This window comes from Fringilla coelebs (genome assembly GCF_963513975.1).
Source record: "Fringilla coelebs genome assembly, chromosome: 6".
In the NCBI taxonomy this organism is placed as follows: domain Eukaryota; kingdom Metazoa; phylum Chordata; class Aves; order Passeriformes; family Fringillidae; genus Fringilla; species Fringilla coelebs.
The window spans coordinates 25863286-25890065 of NC_140034.1; the positions used below are offsets into that span (position 1 = coordinate 25863286).

The 26780-nt window shown below is 42.8% G+C and overlaps 1 protein-coding gene across 1 annotated transcript in view; it reads left to right on the forward strand.

Moving 5' to 3' along the window:
- Window positions 1-3713, forward strand: part of EGLN3 (egl-9 family hypoxia inducible factor 3) — a 28350-nt gene extending 24637 nt beyond the window's left edge. Inside the window, exon 5 of the mRNA XM_084207745.1 lies at window positions 137-3713. Coding sequence (XP_084063871.1) covers window positions 137-174 — 38 coding nt within the window. The 3' untranslated portion in view covers window positions 175-3713. The remainder of the gene's footprint in view (window positions 1-136) is intronic.
- Window positions 3714-26780: the final 23067 nt, after the last annotated feature.

Here is a 26780-nt window from a genome sequence, read left to right on the forward strand (position 1 = left end):
TCATGCCATGATTCTGAAAAGGAAGGTGTTGTCCATTGAGAACAACTTTTTTCTCTTTCTGAGTTTTCAGATGAATGCAGTCAGCACCCCCTGGTTTAACCACTTCTTGGGTTTTTTTTTTCTCTTTTTGATGTAGATGCGAGGAAGAGAGAAGCACCTCTTAATGAAGACTAATCAACTGCTCATGAACTCTTTGTGAGGAAATAAGATCCCAAAGATGACTTCCATTTCCAGCAAATAAGAGCAAAACATTTTTATGCACAAGTATGCACCAGTGGTGTCTAGCACGTGCATCTTATGCTGATGGTACTTAAGGGAGCCTCCTGTCATGCTGCATCTGGTAGAAGAAAGACTTGTTTGCTCTTTGCCTTTTGCTGGAAAAAATAACCAGGGTTTAAAAAAAAAAAGAGTATGTGATACTCAAGCCTAGTGGTAGTGGCTCAGCCAATTGGCTTTTGATCACTCTTGTAACTAAAATAGTGGTCATTGGAACTAGTGGTAAAAAACTGAGTCTTATTTGCACTTTATGGGGGGAAAAAAGTTCTAGTTAAATGGGAAGAAACCTTGCAAGTTTAAAATCAGTTGGCAGACTGCTTACAGGCACAGAGAGATATTTGACATGGGAAATTAATTTGGATGTTTGTAGAGCAGTTTACGGTCTGTCCCAAATAGACCTGTTGATGTATTGTTCATCATTTTGCTGTGCAGAGCATTGGGTCAGCTCTTCAGAAACATGACTTCCCAGATGTTTGCCTACACAGTTGTCGCATTTTCTGGACTTTGTTTGCTCTTCAAGAGGCACATTCTAGCTCTGCAGCTGTACTGCCCTTTCTGTCCCAGGACCGAGGGGAAAGTAGTAATGCATCTGTTCACACTTCATAAAAACTTTTTTTTCTGTTTTGAGCAGGATGGGTTGTATGTTTTCTATTTTCACTGTTTGGTGTGAAACACAGCTGTTTTCTCCCAAAAATCTGGTAAACTTGAAAGGCTTATGGCACACAATGCATTGGTTCTTAAGGCCAGTGATGTGTAGAGAAGTGTTTGCTTTGTGACTTCTCCATCTGCTATGTTCTGTGTGACATAGATATGAATCTGAAAGGGAAAGATGTCTGGCAGTATGACAAATATATGATAAATAAGGGGTAACTTAGACTTGATTTTCATGCTGCATATTCTTAATGAACACACTTTATTTTGCATGCATATGTAATTTGAATGAAACTGCAATTCCATTTCAATTGATCTGTAATGCCAGGTAACTACTACTGCTGTGCCCAGGCTGTGAGGTCAGAGTTATTCAATGGCATTTCTTTCCTCCATTATTTTTTTTAAACTTACTAGACTCAATGAATAACTGTGACCTATTCCAAATCTGTCTAAACTTCTACAACCAGCACTTACTATGTGGTTCAGAATAGCTCTTAATGAAGGTGAGATCTGGCAGTGGATGTATTTATCACTCACACTAATTGTTCTCAACCTGATACACTCACTTGTGTTCATTTTTATCTCATGCTGTCAGTATGTATGTCAGACCCTTAATGTCCCAAATAGATGCCCCCTTCAGTGTCCCATGTTTTCCTGTGGCACCTGCCCATGCTGGTGAAGGTGGTGTGTCTGAACCACCAGGCCCTGCACTGCAGCCCCTGCACTGCTTCCCCATGCATTGTTGTGCTGTGATGGGCTGCTCTTGAGCTAGGGAATGGAAAAGTAGTGTGCAATGGCAGCTGTTAAATGTCAGTGACAGAAAGGTAACAGCTGCGTAGGACAGAAGAGAAATAACTCTCATGACATAAAAAATGATAATAGAAAATGGAGTTTAAAGCAGTTTTGTGTCTTAAAGAAAAGCTGAGCATCCTTCAGCCTGCCCATGAATGCTGAATGTAAATACAGCAGTGCTAAGAAACCCCTTATTCTCTCTGGCTTCTGCCAGAGATCCTGATATGGTCATATAGGCCTGACCATCGTGCACCCTAAGAGAGGAGTATGAGGGAACATGTGTGATTAATATCCTTACAACTCGAGACTAGAAAAAGACAAAGAACGTGATAAATGTCCTTTAATGTTAAGAAAAACATTATTCTACTGCAGATGCTTCGAAGTAACATCAGAGACTTGAAGGAAACTTAGTGATAACTTGAAATTCTCATTCTGAAATGTTCATGTGGGAGTTGAAAGAGTTTGGGCTCTTCCTTGAGAGAGAGGTAATCTTTTGAAATGTGAGAGGTATTGGAAAAGACAGCATTACTATTTAGAGAAGGTGATGGAATACACCTTTTCAAAGTTAATAACGGCACATAAATTTGAAACTCTTCCATGATTTTAAAAGGAGGAAAATCAGAGCAGAGCAAATACTGCTTAGCTTTAGAAGCTGTAACCTTAAAAATGAACTAGAAAGCATTGTTAGTATACATCTTACTGGAGCCTGGAACAGTGGAAAAACAATGTGCTGGAAGGGGAAAAGCTTTGTGTAAGGGCTGAAAAAGGAAGGTACTTTAGTTATCACTGTTGCTACCATCAGGTTTCTGCAGCAGTCAGCAACACATGTAGTGAATGGAGCATGGAGCAGTATAGTTGCATTTATTGTAAATAAATACATATTTTCTTTTTTGTGAATATCTTCCTCATCTATATTACATATATAGAAGACAGAGCCATGATTCTGTGGCAGGGAGTGTTGTCTTTATTAACACTTGTAATCAAGTGCAAAAAAAGTTGAGGGCTTGAGAGCTTGAAACCAATTCCTCAGTCCTCTTTTTCAGATCTCTGCTCTGTTTTCAGTGGGGTGATCTCCTTGAAGAAGCTGTAGTTTTAATTTGGGGTAGGGTGTTGGTCATGTGTGACATACACATGAGGAGGATATTTCAAAGAGGCCTTTTCCTTGTGTTTTGTCTTCATAGCAAACTGTTTGAATCAAAACAGCACTTGACAGCCAGTTGTGAAAATGAATGCTTTCTCTAAGGTATTTAACTTTGAATCCTCCAAAAATTCTGGTTGTTTTTCTGGGTTTTTTTTAATCTTTAGGTAATGTGCCTTCATTGTTCATATCTGTGAAGATGTTTCATGCTGCACGTGCATGTCATGCAAGTTTCTGACGGCTCTAAAAAACATGGTTGCCTTTTCAACTGCATGGGAAAAATGTGCAGAGCCACTAAGCTGCAATTTTCAACAGGAGGTTTTTGTTGTGCAGGGAGAAAAAAAGGCCAGGAAACAGTGCTGAAAATCAAGAGACTGTTTTTATTCTTAAACCTGTGAGCGCTGGCCTTTTGAGCAAAGTAGCCTCTAATAAATCTTTTTCTCTAGATTACTTCTGGTTGTATGAAGAATGACTTCTACAAAATAGTGTCTAAAAGGTTCCACTCTTTTTTTCCCTTCTATTTTTAAACAGTTTTAGTCCTGTGTGTTTTTTAAAATGTTGGAATATATTATATGTATTTCTTGTTGCAAAATAGCTGGCTCTAACACCACTTGCATCTAGAAGAAAATGTGTCTATTTGCAGGCAAATGACTAGTTCTACTTTGACTGTGATGTACTCCCAGCAGATATCTGAGAGTGAGTTATGACTACATCTTCTCTTGTCAGGTTGTATGCTGGTCAACAATGCTGGCACTTTGCATTGGATTCATGTAGAAACCCCTTGTAGTATTTTACCACACATCACATTTTGTGTTCCTGTTGCTATTAAAAAAAAATGTCGCAGGAGTCAATAAACACTGGGTCATGTTAAACACTGTCTTGTGCAAATCTCTTCAGTCTTGTGTCTTACTGTGGCCAGGGATGCAAGGGGTGGGTGCAGTGCCATGCAGCTTCATGTAGGGTGACACTGAAATCTGAATCCACGACTGTCTTCTGCTGTTGGAGAGCCCTTTTTTGTTGCCCTCGGTTTGGCATGTTCCCTTGGTCACTTCCTGCTATTTTGAAGTTATTTACCTTGCTAGTGACCCTCTTCTTGAAATGCCCATTTGTTTTCACGCTCCTGTTGAACCAGATAACATTCTCACGATTCGATTGTTGTCTGATAAGTTTTATTTTTAACAGTGTTCACATCCTCCCCCTGCTACTTTTCCAGTCTGAATCTCACAGTTTTCTCCTGTGGCTGTGTGGGAGACTTCTCCTCACTCCCACTAACAGTGCAGTTGAATGAAAGCCAGAGGAGTTTCCCTCATTTGGTAGAGCTGTGAACTTTCTGATTCCTTTACAATCTTATGAAGAGAAGAATTTCCCTTTTCCTATTTAAAACCTGGTTTCTATCATGGAGGGTGTGGATTTGACTTGTGGGTTTTTTTGTTAGAGAGGGAAGAGATGTCTAAATAATTTGCCATTGATTTATGCATTTCTTTTAGACTGAGGAGTTCTTAGAGCATAGGGAGAAGACCTATGGAAAGCAGAGGGGTTTATCTTCTGAGCATGCTCCTCAAAGAGTAAAGGTTTCTAGGGACAGCTTGAGAAGAAGCTGGCTGTTGGCCATCCAGCTGCCAAGGACTTTGAACTCTGACTAAACTTTCTCTAAGTAAATATGTTTGCAGTAATTGTTATCTTACAGCTATTTAGGGGTTTCTTTCCTCCCCCACCTACCCAAAGGGATATGGCTAAATATATTTGCTCTGACAATTCTCATGACTCTTGAGAATGCATCTGATATCGGAGGTTGCACTGAAAATTGCAAAGGAGCATGACAGTGGAAGAGAGGTCAGTAAAACTTGATTCCCCTTTCCCACATAATGTTGTCTCCATGGAGTACTTCTTCTTTGGAGAGTTGGTTAAAACTCCCATCATCTTCCACAAGGCATAGAGTTTTTTTATCTGTCTTGTAGAAAGCAGGGATAATTTCATCTGCATGTGTTCTTATTTTAAACAAAGCTGGAGATGCTGATAAACCACACTGGGTCAATGTCAGTCACCAGCAGTTCTTACATGGCAGCAAACAGAGTCAGTGCCAGCATGCTGGGCACCCACAGTCCTGCTAGAGAGGAGGAAGTTTGTGATCCCTGATCTTAGCCAACACCCTGGACCTGATTTGACAGGAGAGGAGTCAACTGGCTCTTAAAACCCCTGTGTGTGTGGGCCTGGTGGGAAGCATGGAAAGAAAGACCCTGTAGTCCAAACTGGTAGAGCTCTGAGAAATCGCTTGTGGTTCACAGCTCCCTGGGTAGAGGGAGCAGAGCAGAGCATCCTCTTCAGCATGGGTTATCCCTTCTGGCAGAGGATATTGAGTTGTTAAAGGGATGAAAGACAATGGTTAATATCATTGTGCCCTCTTGCTGAACCAAGAAGTTGATTAGCTTCCTAAAATGGACTTGGCATTCTTCTGCAGCACCCAGAGGTTGTCTGTCAGGGACACAGTGCTGATCCACCTTGTGCCTGGGAAAGGTCTGGTTAGGATGTAGTCTTGGGGAGTTGATGTGGCATGCAGTGCCAGCAGGCTGCTTCTAATTTACTAAACACTGTATTCATGCCAGCTTTGACACCTGTCCCACCCATACAGTGGTTCAGCGGATGACCTGTTTTCATGACTGTGATATATGGTAACACATCACCCCAGGCTCCAAGCAAGGGAGAAAATGCCTGCTGTTAAGAGGTACCAGCTGCTTCTTTTATAAGAAGAAAAATAAAAATCAAAGAAGGAAAAAAAAAAGATATCTGAACAGACATTTAATTGTCAAAGGAAGAGTCTTAACAGACTTAAGCTTGGCTGCCTTCAGAGTCTTTTCAAAAGCATACTGCAAACACTTCTGTTTCAAAGCTTATGCTCCTTTATCTATGAAAAGCTAAACACTGGCTAATTCTTTAATTAGTTCCCAACAAAATGTTTTTCTCTGTAGCCAAGGCTTGCTACAGGATAATTATGTCTTTAGTTTAAAAACAAGTGTCAATACAGAAAGATGGTTTGATTTTTCTTTCTTCACCTGTTTTATTGTGCCTTCTACTTAGCTTCTACTCTCTTCATTCTCACCTGAAATATCTTTCCTTGATTTGGGAAAGGCTGATTATTTTTAGCTCCCTGTACTGCATGAATGGACATGATGGACCCAAGTGAGTACTGTGGTCTGGGTGAAATTGTGCAGCGCCCTGTGGATGCTTTGGTTTAACCCCAGCCAACAACCAAGTACCACACAGCTGCTCTCTCCCCCACCAGCTGGACTGTGGAGAGGATCAAAAGGGTAAAAGCTTGAAAATTTGCGGGTTGAGACAAGCATGGGGAAGGGGAAAGCAAAATCTGTGCACACTAACAAAGCAAAATATTAAGTCACTGCTCCCCATGGGCAGGCAGGTGTTGACCCATCTCCAGTAATGGTGTAGTGTAACAGGGATTTGTGAAGGCAAACACCATCACTCCAAATGCCCCCTTCTTCCCCCAACTTTATATACTGAGCATGATGTCATATGGTCTGGAATATCCCTTTGGTCACCTGGGGTCAGCTGTCCTGGCTGTCTCTCCTCCCAGTCTCCCCCATACCCCCAGCCCCCTTGCCACTGTGGCAGTAGGAAAGGCAGAAAAGGGATGAGCATTGCTCAATGATAACAAAAACATCTCTGTATTATCAACTCAATGTTCAGCACAGATCCAAAACAGCCACTGCAAAGAAAATTAGCTACCTCAGCCAAAGCCAGCACTGGGACAGAAACAGGACGGAGAGGAATTGCCCTCTCTACCCTTCTCTGATCCCTGTCTGTCAGTGCATGGATGCAGGATGCCAAAGGTCAGAAACCAGGCTTACCCAAGGACAGTCAGACTGGCTTCATTTATCCCACAGGAGAAGATCCTCAGTATTAGACTAAAAAATATGTCCACGTGATGAGGGAGGAGTGTGACCTTTCTGTTGAACCCATTAAGTTGTTACATTTCTGAGGGAATTAATATCTTTTCATTGATTCAAGAGGAAATTTGTGTGAGCTCAGATATTCTGGTTTCTGTCTTCAAGAAAGATGTGGAAAAAAATGTTCATCTATCAGTCCACTGGAAAAAGTAAGTATGATCAGAGACCTACAAACTATAACCTGTGAAGACAAGCTAAAAGATCTGGTACTGTTCCTTCCAGGGACAAGGAGAGTGGGAAGACAAGTGAAGGAGGAAGTAAAAGCATTATAAGGAAGTAAAATTAAAAGCAGTTTGTTCTCTATACTTATGATGCATAGCACACAAATAATGGGATAAAATTGGAGCAAGGAAGTTGAGTCATTTGTTGGGAAAAGCTTTCTTATGGCTGGGATGCTGTACCACTGGATTATCTGAAGATGCTGTAGAGTTGCCCTTACCAAAGATTTGGTTGGAGAAATGTCTGCCAGGAGTGATGTAAGTGGAAGGGTTTTTTTGTTGTTTTTGTTTTTTCTCTTGGAGTAATGAGTAAGGACCAGCCAGGTTAAATGACATGTTCCGTGTCATGGCAATGTAAGCATTATTTTGGAACTTACATGGTCAAGGCATCCCAAGAAGGGAAGAGGTAAGAGGTTGTCCTGTACCAGTAAAGGTTATAGAGACCACTAGCATGCATTGTTGTAGGATTTGACCAGGGCTGCCCTTCCCCAGGGGTGAAGTTCAGCCCAGCCCTGCCATGCCCAGTTGTCCTCCCGCCCTTTTATTTCGGTCATGATGCGCTCGCAGTTGCCACAGGCATGCACTGCAAGGCAGGTTGGGCCTGGTGAGCAGGTACCTCAGGAGGATCCTGCTGCCTGGCACTGCTCTGTGCTGAGCAGCACCTCTCCTCTTCTTGGGCAGCAAAGGGCTGAGCCCACATTTTCCACAGCAATGAGGCATCGGTATCTCCTTTTGAACGCGCTTGCTGTACATGAGAGTTCATGTAGGTTACTCTTATTTGTTGTCCAAACCTAAAGCTGTGCTTTCCTCTTATCCTCTTTTTCCTGTCTCAAATTCAAGAATTGCAATCCTGAGTGTGATGCCCCTTTGTATCTAGACTCAAGATATAGTAGGAAGTAACTTTCCCTCCTGTCCAGAACAGCATGAAGCTGGTTGGATTCTCTGTTTCCTAGGAAATGTGTTATAGGTCAGCTTCAATCATTCACTACTCATGGAAATAATATTGGGGGGAAAAAAAGGGAATGATGAATAAATACACAGTGTGGTATCAGAAGTTAGCCTTTGGGGGCATATGGTTTTAAAGGCAGGAACCTCCCCTCTCTTCAAAAGTTCATGTTCTGATTAAAAAGAATGTGCATGTGTCTGAGAGTCAGTGCTTGCTACATCCATTAAACATTTTCTCCCATGTTGCTATCCAAGTATATTTTAAGTCATTCTCCACTGAGTCATTAATTCACACATCTGAAAGGACTCGAGTTAACTAATGTGATCACAAATTCAATGACTTGGAATATCAGTACTTGAGCATAAATGTGTTTATGATTAATATTAAATACCATGAGTAGTTCTTGCAAACTTTTCTTTCACTTTTAAAACTGGCAATTCATCAAAATTTTATATAAGGTTGGAACCTATACCATTGTTGCTGCTATAAACATGTTAATATCATAAACTAAACATTTTCCCTTCATTGTTAGTATATTTCCTTTTCTTTGCCTCTGCGACTGTGCCCAGGGAACACATGAAAATTGTTGGAATCTCAGCTTCCTTTCATTCCCCTTGTCAGCAAATCATGACCATAAGAAGTTTTGGAGGACATGGGGGAGTCCCCAGCCTCTGCAGGTGGTGTGCCTTCCCCCAGCTGGCTTGGCATTTTGAAGGATGGATCCCTCTGCCATCCCCACCGACCAGAGCACCCGTGGCAGCATCCTGACCAGCATCACCTTGTGCAGCAGCACAAAGGAGTTTTCTCCTCTGCCATCTTAAGACTCAAAGTCTCAATTTGCTCTGTCCACTGCTGATTTTGAGGTTTCTGTGCTATTATATTTATGCTCTGTCTCCTGAGATTTGAGGAATAGATAAAAGCACCCCAGCTCTGAAGATCACCTGCTTCATCACACAGACCTGTGCTTCTGCAGCAGCAACCCCATGATGGGTTTCTGTAAGGGCTCCTGGGGCAGCCTGGGGCTCCTCTGTGCCTTTGGAACCCAAGCAGGGCTGCAGATGAAGGGTCAGCTCGTGGCCTCCCATTCTCAGGAAATACAGACTGGAGAGTCCTGCTCAGGCCTGGACAATGCAGTGTCTGCCACAGCATCCTAGGGATTGCACAGCCTCAGGAGGAGGCTCACAAAGTGCATTTCCTGGTGGCCCTGAGATTGGCTCAGCTGGTCAGAGCATGATGCTATTAACACCAAGGCTGTGGGCTCAATCCTTCTATGGGCCAGTCACTAAGGAGTTGGACTCAGTGATGCTTGTGGGTCCCTTCCAACTCAGAATATATTGTGATCTAAGAGAAGCATGAGCCATGTGGGGTGGGGATGGCTCTACAGGACCCTCAGCAGAGTGTGACACTGGGACTGCAGGTTCTCCTCTGCCCATGTATGCCTTGTTCTTGGTTATTGCCTGTGAGTTTGCAACAGACACTGACTTTAGGCTTTCCTGCAGGCTATCAAAAGTTCTTCAGATTGATTTTTTTCCTCCCCAGCTTCTCTCAAGCTGAAAACAAGCATTACTTCTTGCTCTTTTCTCCTCTCTTGAGAGCATATCTCCAAGAACCACCTCTGCAGATCCTGGCACCATCTGGAAGCACAGCACCATACTCTTAAGCAGCTGCTTGGCACCAAAGAAATGCTTTAAAATTAATCCAAACCTTGTATTTCTCATTAAAAGTGCTAAGTTGTTGGCGCACAACCCAGATAGTCTATATGGGTTTGGTAAGTAGTGTCCCCATTATTTAATAAATGGCTTTACATAGAGCTTAATACAGCTACAGAACGATTAGGGAAACTGGGCCATAATTACCAGGCATGAGGTGGAGCCCCCTTTCTGCACAGGTCTCCTAGGGAAGAAGGACAAAACAAACCCATGGGCACCAGTCTCTTTCCTCCCAGGGCAGAGAGATTTAAATCAGTCTCAGTTTAAACACAGTGCAGGCACCAAATGGAGAAAGTAGTGGGTATGTCTTGGAGACCTTTGGAGCAGTTGAGAAAACAGCCCAGGACTGGGCATCATCCCAAGGGGACTCAAAGTGTTTGCTTACCATAAGGGCCAAATTATCCCAGACTTAAGTACACACAAGTCAAGCAAAATATGTTAATTGACATTTTACTTGGTAAACACTCTCCCAGTTTGCACTGGAAGTAGTAGCATCCATATGTGCAAAGAGGATTTTTGGCTCAATCCCTGCCATGTGTGTGATTTTAGTTGTGCTTTATACTGTCTCATTTTCTGCCCTTACAAAAATCCAAGCAAGAAGGCAAGCCCTAGTTTAAGGCAGGAACTGACAAAATGCAGCAAAACCCAGAGCAGACTGGAGCTGTGGAGGGAACAGGAGAGCTGCCCAACGCTGTATCTTCCAGTTTGCCAGCACGCTCTCTGATTTTGACAGCATCCCAGCGAGCCGGGGCACTATGAGGGCACTGGCCAAGCAGTACCCTGTGAACGTGGCCTTCACCACGCAGGAGGGCATGCACCCCCTGCACAGCGAGATCCCCTGCATTGCCCTCTTTGGGATGGGTGCACGACCCCGTGACTGTGTCACCGTGGCAGCCACCCACGCCTGGAATGCTGCAGTCAAGATAATGCTCCATGGACATCCAGCAGGAATTCGCTGAGGGCCATGGCTTCACAACTGCTGGAGGAACACATCTTCCTGCTGGAGTCCTTTGAGCTCATGAGGCAGCTTAGGAAACAATTCCGGGGTGAGCTCTGTAGTGTGTGAGAGCTGCCAGTGTTGGGTGCCTGCTGGTCACCCGGGCTAGAAGATGACCTTCAGAGGGCTGTTCAGTGTGGCTGCCCTTGCTAAGAGTAGCATAGGCAGGGAAACAAGCTCCCAATGGAGAAGCGTTGGGATGGCCTTTCCCCTTGCTTCTTTCCCAGTGTGAGATAAGGAAAGTTTTGCAAGCATTGCAAGCTTGTGTTTTTCTTCACCTGTGCCAGGTAGCTCTGGCCCAAGCCAGGATGTTGTGGCAGCAGTGATGGAGATGTTAAAGAGCAGGAAAAGTGGAACTGGTTTCCCTGGGTGTGACGAGGCTGGGTGACACATCCCAGAGCCATATGTATATATTTCACAGATCCATATATATATTTTAATGTATGTCTCTATCAGGATCACCTCCTATGTAGACGCGTGCATGGCATCGGCTGCATGTTTGTGTTTGCGAGGTCCCTGGCCACGTGGTGCTGCTCAGGAGTGCCTGCCTGTGAGCCAGGAAGCTGTTCAGCTCCATGATGGCTCTGGCACAGGTCAGGACCTGTCTGTCCCTCACCACGCTGGCAGGCTTTGCTGGAGACCTGGCATTGCAGCAGTCTCATGGTGAGACTTTACCCATTTCAGCATCTGTTGAAGGGCAGAAGGCAGCTGCCAGCCTCTTCCAGGCCGTGTTTCCTTGCCAGGGACTGCACTAGTGAGCCATGGTGAGTCTCAGCTCGCTGGGTCGGGGGAGTCCAGGCTGACAAGATATTGCTTCCCAGGACCCTGACATGTTCCTGCACCTGATGCCTTTGCCTGCAATGCTCTGCCTGTTTCCTGCCTGCCCTGCTGCCCAGGTCCCATTGGCTCTATCTGTGGGCTTCTGGCTGCACAGACACCCAGATCTGGCTCCTGCAGCACGTTCCAGCTGCTCACTCAGCTCAAGCTATCAGCAATATCAATTAATACCCAGTGTTGATCTAGCACTTGGGTAAATTAGAAAGCTAGGGCAGCTCAGAAACCTTCCCTTCACAGTGCCCATGTCTGCACTGGAGATCAAGAGGTGAGTGCTGGGGCTGGAAGGGCTGGGTCTGTGTGGATTGTTCTGGTGGCTATGACTGCAGTGACAGGACACATGCCAGTCCCCATGTGTCTGACTGATCTACTGCCTCCCCTGTCTCCCTGAGGTGGACCTGTGTATGGAGCAGGAGCATGGCTGACAGCACAGCTGCATCAGTACCCCTGGCTTCTACTGCAAGTGCAACCCGGGCTACAGACTCAGTGTGGGTGGAAAAGCCTATTCGTTTAAAAACCCTTTTAAAATCCTATGCTTTGTAGGAGGCTTGTAGTTACAAATCTTATGGAAGGAAACTGAAATGCAGCAGAGGAGCCAGGGAGGCTAGCAGCAGCCTGGGTGCTCTATTACTTGGCTGCTGCTGCCTGGTTTGGTAGTGATTGCAGATAATCAGCATTCCTAAATCCTGCTCAGTCACCTGGTCATTACATAGCTGCAGCATTGTCCCTGTTCTTGCTGAGGCTACCATGGTCTGGGCTGGTGAGCACTCCTGCAGGCTACTGCAGCACATGAGCCTCACCTACAGCTGTGTAGACTGCTGTGTACCCAGAATATGCCCATGACTGTGAACAGAGGCCCAGGAGCATCCCCATTCTCAGTACCACCCCTGGGCCTCTGAGTGACTTTGGGCTGCCTTTCCCAAAGCTAACCTCCCTGGTCCTTGATAGCCTTAGAGTGGCATGTTAGCATACTGACAGGTGGCAGAACAGGACACCACCAACGGCAAGAATATGACCCCAATGCCAGTGGGTTTGCACATCCTTTAATTTAGAGATTATTGACATAAATGATGTTGATTGTCAGGTTCAGTGGGGTGCCCGGAGTTGAGCAGGTGGGGACACTGAGCTTCTTTGCTCAGTGAAGAATGAGTCTTGCAGCTCAAACTTAAACTGCCAGAGTGAGCCATGGCATGGTTGTTGCTTGTGCACCACGCAAGCCTACAGCTTGAATGCCCTTGGTTGTTCACCTGCAGTCTTGAAACTTGCAGTGGAGAAACCTGCTCAGTGGTAGCCATCTAACTTGTCTTTCCTGAGCACCTGGTGCTCTGCAAGCAGCTGGTCAATATTTTCTGTCATGGTTGTGGTTGCACTTTGAAAAAAATTATCTTCTGCCAGTATTTAGGATGAAATTGCTGTACAGGGCTTCTCACTGATGCCTGAGGAATGTGAAATTTTCCTATTAGAAATGTCTCAGGACATAAAACAATGTAATCTTGAAAAGAATTTGTGAGTCCTGGACAGAAAGTAGTACCAAAGCCATTCAAACCTTTTATTTTCATTCTCTGCAGTAATTAATTGCGCATACAGGGCCTACACTTGTCCTTTTCAGTATCAGAAGAAAGATTATGAGAAAAGTTCAATAAATCAAACATGGAAGTGTTGCCACCAAGTGGTACAAACTGTATTAGGCAATGGCTCATAACTTCTACATCACAGCAATGTATCTGAGATGCCCTGATGTTTTACGAAAAGATTCCTTTTTCCTTTGTTTACCTATATTATTTTTCTCTCTCTCTGTGTGATTTATTTTACTTCCCTTGATGTTAAATAATGATACTTGCACCCATTTCCTCAGAGTCCCACCATATATGACTTGCCTCTTCCAGCTTCTTCTGGAGCTGCAGGCAGAGGAGAGGCAAGCATGAAGAGCCTTCTGGATGTATGGGGCTCTTCTGGCAGTCTTCACTGCAGTCCCCTGTCTTGTTGGGATGTGGCACAGCCCTCCCTCCTCAGCCTCACATGTGAGCAGAGAGAGTGGCCTGCCGTAGAATATGTCCCCCAGTCCTTGGAGACTGGCTGAAGAATTTCCCAGCCCACCCCTGACATTTCTAGTGCAACCCATCCTGAGGAACTTGGGCATTTTTCAAATCATGTGCAGATTTACATGATTTTTTAATGATGCTATGTGCATTTTTTTTTCCCCAGCTAAAGTATTTAGTACTTCAGCCACATATTTTTCTTTACTGTGCATGAGCTGAATAATGTCCTTTTCTTCCCTGCTGTTTAGAAATCCTAGATTATTTAAACAACAACAAAAAAGAAACTTATTCTGGAAACTAGACTGAGGTGCTTCTTTGCTGTTTATGTTGTGAGGCACACATTATTATGGAGAGATGTCTCTCCCATGGGAACAGGGCTCCCAAGAGCCACTTGGGGCACAAGGCAGCAGAAGGGGGCATGAATAGGTGCCCAACAGAAAAAAAATTAGGTAAAAAAGATGCTTTTTCAAAGCTGACATCTTTTCTCAGCTTTTTTTCCTCAATAACCTCTATTTTTCTCTCTGTCAGGTGTTTCTTAGAGCGCAAATCTGAAGTGCTCCTCATTTTTTTTTTAACATTGTCAGTGTTGCCACCATTATCATCTGACCAAGCAAATGATAGCAAAAGGCAGAACTGAAGCTTAAATTAGGTAAAAATATCTTGAAGGATTGTAAACTAATTGACATATTAGAACTACAGGGCATGAATGTCAACACAGGAGACCTTTCCAGAGACTACTGCTGCACACTCAGTGAACAGGTGCTTTGGAGAATCCTGCTTCCACACGTGTGGTTTCTCCACTGCGGCATCTTGTCCTGCCACGTGCCCAGGGTAACACACAGCTGGAAAGGATGCTGTCACACAGAGCTGCTGCAAGTTTTCAAAGGTAGGTCCAGCACTTGTGGAGAGAGGAGGCAACAAAGATGGTGTAGGGCATTGAGGGGAAACCCTATGAGAGTGGGTGAGGTCACTTGGTCAGGCTCAGCCTGGAGGAGACTGACTGAGGGGACATCTCACTGCAGTTACAACTCCCCCATGAGGAGAAGAGGAGGGCAGGCACTGATCTCTTGGCTGTGGTGACAGTGACAGGACACGAGGGAACGGCCTGAGTTGTGTCAGGGGAGGGTTAAATTGGATACTAGGAAAAAGGTTCATCACCCAGAGGGTGACTGAGCCCTGGAACAGGCTCCCCAGGGAAGTGGTCACAGCACGAAGCCCAGCAGAGTTTGAGGAGATTTGGACAATGCTCTCAGGCACATGGTGTGACTCTTGGGGATGTTCCTGTGCAGGGCCAGGATTTGGACTTGGTGATTCTTGTGGGTCCCTTCCAACTCAGCATATTCTGTAATTCTGTGCTTCTGTGACACCCTTACATTGCTGAGCATTTTTTTTTTCCTAATTCCCTCATATGAATTTCTTTAGGGAACATCCCATTCTGAAGACCCCTGCCCAAAGAAAAAGTTTTCTTTTTCTTACTTTCTCGACTGTCTCTTTGTGCCACGATCTAAGAAACATCTTTGGGGTTTGCTACTAATTAAGTGTGTTAATGGTGTCCCAGGGCTGCTTCTCCAGAAATAGCTACTGGCATGAGCAGAGCCTGTAATTTTCCAGATGCAATGTTTCCTCACTTTGTGTGGAAAAACCCCAGGAAAACAAAACAGCACCTGTGAAGAAGAAATGTGACTGCAGCTGACTGTAGCCTTTCAGCACAGAGTGATGAAAGCCCTCCCAGACCCCACAGGTGCCACAGGTGACTTTTGTCCCCCTGTGTGCCTCCCTGCTCGCCCATGTCCGTGTGGAGCAGGGCTGGGAGGCACCCACAAAGGCTCTGGGATGGGCAGTGGCAGGGGGGCCACTTGTGTTGGTGACATATATGACACTGTGCTTTTCCTCAGAGATGATTTTGACATTGCAAAGACTATAAATAGAACACCCAGAGCGGGTAAGTACAGGAAGGAAGAGTAAACCTCTAATAAATTATATCTTAAAAGGATCTGAGTAGAGGGAGGAAAAATGTACCTCCAACAACAGGAAAGTTTAAAAGAAGCTTGTACTGAATATTATAAATTCACATGAGAAAAAGGTCTTCTCTCAGTGTGGAAAGACACAAAGTTTTCAGTACTTCATGCTTAAGTAGGGAGAAGGTGAAGACTCCTTTTGCCATACTGTGCTTAAAAAATCATGCAGTTAAAATGTTATTAAATGGGACTCCTGATTTCTTGTAGCCACAGGTTTAAGAGCAATTGCTTCTCATTTAGCTTGTCCAAAGCTTTGTCCAGCAAGAACCTGGCATTGCACTAAGCAAAAAATATCGTGTAACTTAGAACAAAATGCATCAATCTCATCCCTGTTGCTTTGCACATAGTGTGGGAGAGAAAGCTGTTGGTTTTACTGGTGGACTGTGGAGAAAGGGACCTGAATTTGAATGGAAGGTGCTGTAGCAGGAAGGTAACATAGCAAAATTGTGTTTTCCAGCCTCCAGCCCAGCGCTGCAAAGCTCTCCTTCTTCCCTTTCTAGTAAACATGATGAAAAAAAGACCTGCAATGTAAGTTCACAATCACACAGAGTGAAGGATCATGAGGTTTTTACAGACAAATTTGAAGATGAATTAGTCTTTGAGATGCTGTCTGTTTAAGGATTATATTGTTAATAACCTAAATTTGACACACATTTTTTCCCCCCTTCAGTCACTACCTGCAAAGCCTCTCTGAAAATTATCTCTTATGAAGCAGTGTCATTAATAGCTTCCTGCAAGGTTTCTTTTAGAAGTGGCAGAAAGGTAAATAAAAATGAATTAATACAGCATTTTGGGTTTGTAGGCAAAATATGCAAATATCATACTGACAAAGCCTTAGTAGCATTAAAGGCTTTCAGATCCTATCCTCAGAGGCTCTGCTTGTGGAATCAGAAGCCTTTAGGCAACCTTTAACTTAGTTTACATGTAATACATTCTCCCTCTCCCATTCCCCCGTAATGTCCTCTTGGACCAATTCCCTCTGGTGCAGTTTCCAGCTTCACAGTTCATGAATTTTATTTGCAATCAATAAATAAACCCATTATCAAGTTTTGTATTCTCATCATATATCGTCATTCTTCATAAACCATTTCACTCTGTGGGTCAGCTTCACTGAGCACGTGCCACTCACCTTTATAGCTCAGCAGAGGGCTGTCAGCTATGTGGATGGGATGTGTTTGAAGATATAACCAGATTTCAGTTGTAGTGAACAATTATGAATAAGACTTTGCTACCATTCATCATTATTATCATTATTTTTAACACTATGGTGCTGTTTTGGGTTAGTGATCAGCACTTAAACACTTCTTGAGCCCCGGTCTGGGACATATTCTCACAGTATGGAGCTGGGGTTCCCAGACTCACCCATATCATCAATGAAAATGGTATTTCTGACATGCAACATCACATCATTTATCAGCTGTTTGAGACAACGAAAGAAAAGCTTCTTTCTTGCTCCTTACAAGGCTAGGTTCCCATTGGGGTAAATTGTAAAGTGACTAATTTTGAGCAACAGTGACCCACCATGATGAGCCCCTCCTGATAGCTTATGCAGATTTCTTTGGGCAGCATTATTTTGGGTATGGCATGAAAAGGCAAGCCATCTTTGTGGTGATCAGGCCCTTGGACAGTTACTGATTTGTGCCTTGAATTTTATCTGTCAGCCCAGACAGAGTATTAAATGCTGGTGTCACATGCAGTTATCAAACGATAGCATTACAAGGTCAACTGACAAATAATATTCTAACATAAAGACCCCAAATTGCCTACTTTGCCAACCTCTGACAGTGTGGAGTCTTGTGCACAAATGAAAAAATGAGTCTATCAGTGACCAAAACGGGTAGAAGCAAGCAGGGAGGGTCAAGGAAGTTGAAGCAAATATTCCCAGCTGAGTGCACTTTCATAAGCACAGGATAATCTAGCAAGTATTTTGAACTTATCCTTGCACCACTACCATCACTACTGGGGGATAGCAAAAGTGATACTTTTACCACAGTACACCACATTACTACTGATGCTAATACAACTAACAGCAGCAGCATCATTGCTCAGCAGGGCTACTAAGTAGTATCACAACACACTTTTAGGGAATTACAAGTAATTGTTTTGTTAGATTCATTTATTTATCACTCTCTTGAATGTTTGTTTTATCATCCTCTGGACCTGACCAAAATAGATGGGGAGAAGATATTTCGAGCCTTCTCAAAGAAGGCACTTTAGATTTCCCACTTTTTAGGGGGATGTGTTGACTACAGGGAGATATCTTTCCCTCTGCAGTCTCTGTAAGAAAGGAAGGTTTGTGCTCATGGTCAAAGCAAGGTCTAGAATATTGTAGTGGTATAATTCAGTTTCAAAAAAACTCTTGTCTGCATTGGAACATGAATTTAAATGTTGGAAATAAATGCATGACAAGGTGACAAAGTCCTGCATCTTGTTGCAGCATCATGTAGCCAAAGTCTGATATATTTTCTAAGGTCTATACTTATTCAACAGCTGATTCTTTAAAGATATTAGGTAATTTGTATTGCATATATAAGTTTACATGATGCACTTGATATTAAGCCATGTTTCTTTGACTGTGGGACTCCATGTAGCTGTGATGTATCTTATGCCAATGACAAGACTATGTTTTACCTGCAGATACCAGATACTGGGAACATGAGAACTCTAGCAACATGATTTACTTTTTTTTTGCCTTTCTGCTTTAATATTTGCATAAGGAGTACATGATAGTCTTACTTTCTCTTCAGAAGTTTTCCATCATAAAGCACATGAGCAATCTTCTCTTCCAAACAGGGAAGACATGCTCCAACTATTTCTTTATACCCTTATAACCCTTATCTTTAAGTTACGCTTCTCTGTATTGACCGACTGTGTCTGCAAGTTATTTTTCTGAGCATGTCTGTACTGGCTGTTAGAGGGTCAAGGCCTTGAACACAAGCCAAACTGTTTGTTTCAGTGGATGTTTGCCAGAATATCTAAGTCCAGCAGCAGCACTGACTGTGCTGAACTCTCCCAAAGCGACATCTCTCCCACCATACACGGACTACCACATTTCTGATTTGAAGGGACAAGGGAACCATATGTGGATATATAGGACACAAGCAATAAGCCCCCACAGGGTGCAGATTAGAAGGCTCACTCTGTGCACTTTGGATGTCCTATGAAGTGAAGGCCAAAGGTTAGTTTCCTGAGGGATGTCTTTGACTTCTTCTGGATCTCAGTGTGCTTGATGCATGGGTTATCAAACAAGCTCAGGACAGACTGGTGGGATGGATTTGCCTTCTCCCAAATTAAGAGACCACTACTATGCTTACACCATTGAGGGAGGCATTTCCAGTAACTGAGGAAGAAAAGCTGGCAAAACATACCTAATTTATACCTAAACTGCTCCCAGGATTCACTGCTGAGAGCCTCTCTCCTCATCCTGCTTGTGTGGGCTGCCAACTCCATACCCCAGCAAGCAAGCAAGGGGACATGGTGCAGTTCACACAGCTGCACCATTTAGTCCCTGACTCCACCAATTGCTGAGGAAAAACTTGCTTTTCTGGCATTAGTCAGTAGTGATGTGTATTTAGAGTAGACACACGTTTCATGGGAAGCAAGATCCCACATCTTAATGGGATATTGGGAAAATTGTTGCAGTTGACACAGCACCCATGCTCTCCAGCCAAGGAGGGAGATTGGCCAAGGTGGGAGATTGGCCAAGGTGGGAGATTCTCTTGACACCCTTTGGCAGCATTTGTACAGAAAGCAACACCCGTGCTGCCCTTTGACACACATCTTAGGCAATGCAGATAGAGCTCTCTCAGAAGCTGAGGGACAACATTCTGTTGAAAATGAGGGTTTTGTAATGTCTTTGTGATTTTGACTTAATCACAGATTAATAAAAGCAGAATCAGTTCTCATCCTGGGTCATCACATTCGCTTCTGCAATAGAAACAGGCTAGGCAAATGCAGATTAAAGCTTTTTTTTCTCTCCAGGGGAGTTTTGGTTGAGACCCTGGGGAGGGATCTGGCCACTAATAAGTTATTGGCAAACCATCGGACCTGGAACAGCTAACTTCAGCGTGTAAGTGATTCCCATCTCTCATCTCCACATGAAGCAACCTTAGGTTGCATTTATATAAGAGGCCCCCTTTGAGTCTGTGTCCTGATTTAATATCAATCTAATATAGATTGGTTAGAGGTAGTCAGCATGGATTTACAAAAAGGAGGTCATGCTTAACAATCTTGATTCATTTCTCTGAGGAAGTGGCAATGAAAGTGGACAGCGATGAAGAAGGAGACATAATTTACTTGGACTTGAAAAGGCTCTCAATGCAGTGCCACATAACAGATTAATTTATAAGGTTAGCAACTATGGGATTGATAGTAAAATACTCAATTGGATATAAAATTGGCTTGGTAACAAGACCCATGGAATGGCAGTAATGGTTATAGATCATGCTGGGGAAGTGCTATGCACCTGGGGTGCGTGTTTGAAGACATTCTAAAGATAGCAATGATGGCAAAGCCAAAAACAAAGGTGGTGGAAAAAAGAGGAAAAATGCTGCTAAAAAGAACACATGAAAGCAGCCTACAATCTCATGAGAAGCAAATGAAATTGCATGCAACCTGAAATTTCAGGTAATATTTAGTGAAGAAAATTTTCTAGGAACTGAAGGGGCCCAAGTCAGGCACATAAGCTGCAGGGCTTGTAGCAAGGCAAAAGTACACAGAGCAGCAAGGATCTCTCCTTTTAAATAGGAGAAAGGGCCAAACTTACAGCTTTTTCGAGGTGCCAATGAGCAATAAATGGAAGGCATGTTCTCAGAAACTGATCTTATCCTGAAAAGTCAAAGATTCCTTGGTCCTTGCTGCAAGGATGAATCATAACATTTAGGTTATGTTTTCAGCTCAAAGAAATCTTTGGAGAATACTGACTCTTTCCATTTTTCCATGATCTAAGGAGACTGGATTTTCTGAGATGAAATAATTTTTGTCACTACCCTGCAAGATGCTACCTTACCTGCTGTAATAAATCAGACAAGTGCATAGAAGAAAGAAATTAAGTACAGGAAATCAACAGAGGACGCTAAGAGACCAGGGAAATTCACAGTACTGAACAGAAATTGGAAACTGGTTTCAGTGAATACTCACTTCCTTACAGTGTAAACTTTCCCATCTCTTGGATGGTATTAAAAGAGGGTCTGGGAAAGCTGTACTGGTGACACTGATGCGCCATCACTTAGCACTGCTGTCAGTTCAAGAAAATGCAAGCTTTGATGTCCAGCAGCATTTCCACCATTGCTTTATACAAAAGACCCAGGCTGCCAGGTGCACTCCCACAGATCATGGGTGAGAAGGCACTCTTTGCAGGCCTACCTATGCCTTTGCCTCACTCCTCACCTGTTTTAGAGGTAGGAATCTCTGGATAGATCAGGCCAGGCAGCTTGGGAAAACTGGGAAAGGCTTTTTAATTAAACAAAAAAAGAGCTTCTCTCTTAGAGTGTGACTGATGTGGTACAGGATTAGAAAGGAAATGATGCAGGGTAACAATTAGCCTGACTCATTGGTCAGGGGTTCATGCTATAGGTTGTGCTTTGTTATTTGATTATGAGTATTGGCTCAAAACTTTGGTCTTGAAGCCATTAAAGTCATTAGTCAAGCTCTCATTGATTTGAGCAAGACCAAGACTTGACCCTTTGTGGCTGTTCAAAGGACAGAGATAAAGTTTTAAATCAATCAAGAGCGTAGGCTCGTTCTGCTGGGGTCATATGGTTAATACATCCTGTTCCTGTCATTTCCGCTATAAATCTGTGAATGCTTTTAAAGCAAGAGGAAAACCTGATTCCTTTCCTTTTGCCAGAAAATATTATGTTCCCTTTTACTACAGACAAGGAAAGCAAGGAGTCCTTCTGCTCAGGAAAACTTGTAAGGGGAAAGGTAATCTCGATATTTCTATGTCTCTAGAGTCAGTGAGAGGTAAGTTGAGACAAAGTCCTGGGCAATACACTCTCCTGTCTGCAAAGCATGCAAACCTTCTCCCACTGACATCCCATAAGCCTTTTTTGGGCCCTGATGATCTTTTTGCCCAAGCATTAAGTCAGTACCCATTGTACTGTTGGTGTCTACAAAAAGATCCCTTATTTTCCACATTGTGTCTAGTCTACACAGCTCCTACAAGTTGGGAAAAAACTTATGACTTCCTACGAATGTAATCAAGCTCACAGTTATTGACTTTGTCTTCTTGGCTTCAGACCCAAGTCACTGAGATTTCTGTATTTACTTCTAGAGTATGATACTTCTCGAAATGTGAAATATATTATATGAAAAAAGTCTGAACTACTCTGAGGTTTTGTTTTGCTGAAAGACCCACCCCATGGTGATTATGGAAATAGAAGCTGTTCTTCCACTCTCTCTTCCCGACTTTAGGATTCTGAACAAAACTTCTGAACAACCTGATTCAGGTCAATTAAAAGAAGAACTCTGAATCCTTAGCTTATCTCCTGTCCTATTGCTTTCAAAAAGATCCTACTTGGTCCTGTTAGGGCCATGAAGATGATCAGAAGTTTAGAGCATTTTTTCTATGAGGACAGCCTGAGAGAGTTGGAGTTATTCAAGATGCAGAGGAGGAGGCTTCAGGGAGACCCCCTAGCAGCCTTCTCAATGAGGGAGTTTATAAAAAAGGAGGAAGAAGGACTTTTTGATACAGACAAATAGTGACAGGACAAGGGACAATGGTTTTAAAAAGAAAGTGGGCAGGTTGAGATTAGATGCTAGGAGGAAATCCCTTACTCAGAGTGGTGAATCACTGGAACAGGTTGCTCAAAGAAGTTGTGGACAACCCAGGCATCACCATTCCTTGAAGTGTTCAAGGCTGGGTTGGATGGGGCCTTAAGCCACCTGATCTAGTGGGTGGCATCCCTGCCCATTGGAGGGCAGCTGGAGGGGGCTGGAACTAAATGATCTTTAAGGTTTCTTCCAACCCGAACCACTCTACAATTCTATGATTTGCTGAAAAAATGTGGATGTGATTTGATAGGTTTTATGAAAATAGCTTCCAATTCTCACTTACAAAAAGATGAAAGAATATGTGAGAGAGGAAGAAAGGACCTTTATTATGCATATATACATAGGTACCACCCTGTGTGCATGCATGTGCATGTTTTATAAAGGGTTTGATCTTACCTGAGCATCTGTGGCTCTGGTGACATCCCATTTGTTAACATTTCTGTAGGCTCTTCAGTAAACTCACTGGATAGATGACAGTTCATTAAATTAGTTGACAATGCATATCCAGTCTTTCCACCCTCCTCCCCCAGCCCTAAAATGAAAAATAAAGAAATTACAATAGTAAGAAGGGAAAATACTATGCAAATAACTCTGAGAGCACTGACACATTTAAACTAATGCATTTCCTAGAATCATAACAATAAATGTGCTGTCAGGGGCATCACAGTTACTCCAGTGACACGACCACTGTGCAAAAGCACCAGTGCAAGCTGTCAGAGCTGATTATTTAAGTACTCCTGAAATATTTTTCTTTCGCTGTAACTTCTCAGAGTCATGAAGCTTGGAAAGAGCCTTTTTCCTCTTGCAGCCCTCCAGCTAGCTTTTAAATACCTGCATACATCACCTTGCAAAACAAGTGGGTCAGGAACAAATTCTCTAGAGATGGCAGTTACTGAGATCAGTTGTTCTGGGAAATGTTCTTTGATGAAATGACTTGAGAATGTTTGCCCAACTTCCTGCACGGCAAACAATTTTTCCTCAAATATTACAAAGATAGCAGCTAGGCCTACCCCAAAGAACCCTTTTCAAAGGGCTTAACTCTTTCAAGCAGTTGATTTTGTTTATTAAAGTTGCTGCAGATAACGGAGATAGACGAGTGCAACAGCATCGCTATGAAAGCCCCTCCATGAAGTAGCCTTTCTGTAATTTTCTTCAATACACAAACTTCCTCATTCAACTGCAAATCTTAGAGCAGTCTATTAAGTTTGATAATCAACTCCATGCTCTGATGCATGTGCAGGCAGTATGGCTGAGATATAAAAAACCCTTATAATTGCTCAGAAATGCCCCTCTCAAGCCCCTTCTTGGAATTAATGGCTTTGGTAATACTACTTAACACTTATTTGGAACAGGCATGTTATTCTTCCATTAAGCTTTATTCTGGTCATTCTTTCAATCTGCATTTAAATTCTGTTTTCCTCTCGGTTGGCACTGGCACCCTTAGCTACCTCATAAACAAGATGCATTGCCAACTGGAACACGCAAGCAGAGCTGAAAGCAGCACCGCTAACCTCTGCCTCTCTCTACCCCCTGCAACTTGGAGTTGTATCAAACTCAATGCCTGGAGCCTGGGAAGTGGGCATCCTGAACTGCTTGGAAGCTGAAAGAGCCAGACTCCAATCTATTAAGGTACTGGGCTGGCTCACTGAGCTATAATTGTGCACACTTTAATTTTAATCAGCCCAGCAAGCCAGATTCACATGCTCTTACTTCAGCTGAGTGTATGTTTCACAGTAAGGAGTTGTGCTGCAAACTGTGAATAGACAGTTTTACTCAGCATTTATAAATCAAGCAGAATTTGACCCAGAATGACAAGCCCAGCAGCATTAATTTTTAAGTGGACATACAGAAAAGATTAGGCACTCCAAGTTGCTTAGAGATTTTGGCTATTGGCAAATTTGCATTCTTAGAGACTGCATACTCAGCATAACGAAATAAAAGATGGAGTTTGGAAATATTTGTCACAGGTGGGAGAGGCACTGTAATGAATGCAGGACTGCAGTGGGTGAGAAGGCTTCCACTCCCCTCCTGTCCCACCCCCAGCCCATCCTCTGCACATGCAGAAGCAGCCACAGGGTCTGCACACACCAAGGGGAACCTGGGGAGGCATCTCCTGGGCCTTAGCTTCTCCCTGCTTTTTACTGCAGAGACAAAAACCACTTGATCCGGGCCTTTTTCTACCCAGAATTTACGCAAGGTTGCTCCCTTTTTAGGCCAGCCACTGTGTGTGGGTTCCTGGGTAATCAAAAGTGTATTTGACTTTTTTCCCCCCTTTCATTTGTGGGACCAAGGCTTTTTGCCTTGTCAGTTCTGCACTGGCAAATGTTTCTGTCCTCAGTTGGTAAGGCAGAATAGAATATCTAGCAGCACGACACCAACTACCTACAGGTCGCCACTCTGGGGAAAGAAAGTACACATTTAAAAGAATCAGCAGCCTAGGTAGGATATAATGTGACTGAAGAGTTTCACTGTAACGTTGTAGAGTACAAAAATGAAAATATAAAGTGCATTTTAAATGATTAATGTACAAAAGCTGACCTCTTCCAGTGTGCATTAATCAAGGAAAAAATGCACACTTTCTATAGTGGTTAATGTTGCAGGTTCATTATTCAGCTTTGATAATGTGCATAAAAATGCTCAATATGACAATGAGTTGGGGTAGCTGAGAATTTAGAATGGTGGCAAGTTTGTTGTAGTATTTGGATTAGCATTCTTAACCTACATCTTGACAGCTTCCTTTCTTCATTTCACAAGTGTTAATAAAATCTTGCTTTTTCCTCTTTCATTTTTTGGTTATTTTTTTCTTATATTTTAGTTTGGTTTTTTTTTGTTTTTTTTTTTTTTTTTTTTTACAAAATGATTAAAAAATACCTGCTCAAACAAATACTACCAGCATTCATTAGTCAGGATGGTTATATGTAAAAGAAATGATGCCAGATAGTAACAAATCCAAGAGAAGTTTATTATGAAAATGGCACCTGCGGGATGAAAAAAAATTAAGTTACATAAAGACAACCATGTATGACATGTATGAGAATCTACAAAAGTATAAAAAGAACCCTGTTGTAAATGAAGTATGTACATTTCTGATTTGCAGCATTATCAATGATCAATGAAAAAAATGTTTCAAATAAGCCAGGCACTCAAGAAGTTAGATTCGGTTAGCTTAACACAAAATAAATGTACCATAGCTGTCACTTTTTAACATTTTAATTTTTTTATATTGTAGAGTTGGTAACACTGCTAAGATTTATACGAACAGAATCCCTTGCCCCATTATTCAGCTACTTGGCACCAGTCTCCTCATAAAAGATTTCATATATTTGTACAAGAAATAGTTAAAAACACAGACACAGTCTTCACAGGTAATGAAGTTTTTTTTTCATTTTGTAATTTTAAACACTATGGATTTAGACAGCAGCTGTGATTATCTGTTAGTTTAAATCACCAGAAATCATTTTGACACAACACAGAAACATTTATAAAAAAAACCCAAAACAACAACAGCTGTCTAGCTGTTTCTTGTAGCTGATAGGTGCAGTCCTTTGATTGTTCCATAGCTAGAGCAGAGCTTCCAAAATTAAACTTTGAATTTCCCAATCAGCTTTCTCGCCTTTTTCAGACCTACATAAATCCTTCCCGTGGAACCTTTAGAAGCTCATTAATTAAATTTCCAGCGTCCAGTTCCTTTTTTGCTATCACTCCTCTGTGGCTTGGACCTGCTTCTCAAATTCAAAGCTACTGCAGAAATTGACTCAACGCAGTGAGTGATCAAAAATTCAAAGGACAGTTGAGTTAATACATTAGCATTGCACACGTAAGCGAATATATATGACAATTCTAAGCTCGGTTTCCTTTTTGAACAATGCCAGTTGACCTTTGAAAGAATTTCCTATCTCACTGGTAATTGCTCTACATATTGCTCTGCCAGCCTACCTAGGAGAAAACCAAAGAAATGCACCCTCTGCTTACAGTTCGAGCACAAGGACTCTGGGAATGTTAACAACTGAGGCTACATGGCGTCAATTTGCTTAATATATCTGAGCATTACTCTGTAGTGCATTGTGGGGTACACTGGAAGAGTAAGTCATACCCAGAATTCCTCTGTGGGAAAAATGGCTCCATTAACCTTGAGCTAGTTAAGAGTCTTTTATCTCTGAGAGTGAAGAAGAGAGAACGAGAGAGCGAGAGAAAGAGAGACGGGAAACGTGTGGAGGAGGAGGGGAGAAAGGAAGGGGGAGAGAGAGGTTTGAGAATACACAACAGCAAAGCAACAGCAGAAATTAAAAGGTATACAGACAGTGGAAGCAGCATAAGGTGACATTACAGAGGAAGGCCACCACACAAAAACCACTAACCCCCAAGAATCACTGGTTCACTAGGACTGCAGGAATGGGACTTTACCACTCCGGACTAGAGATAAAGC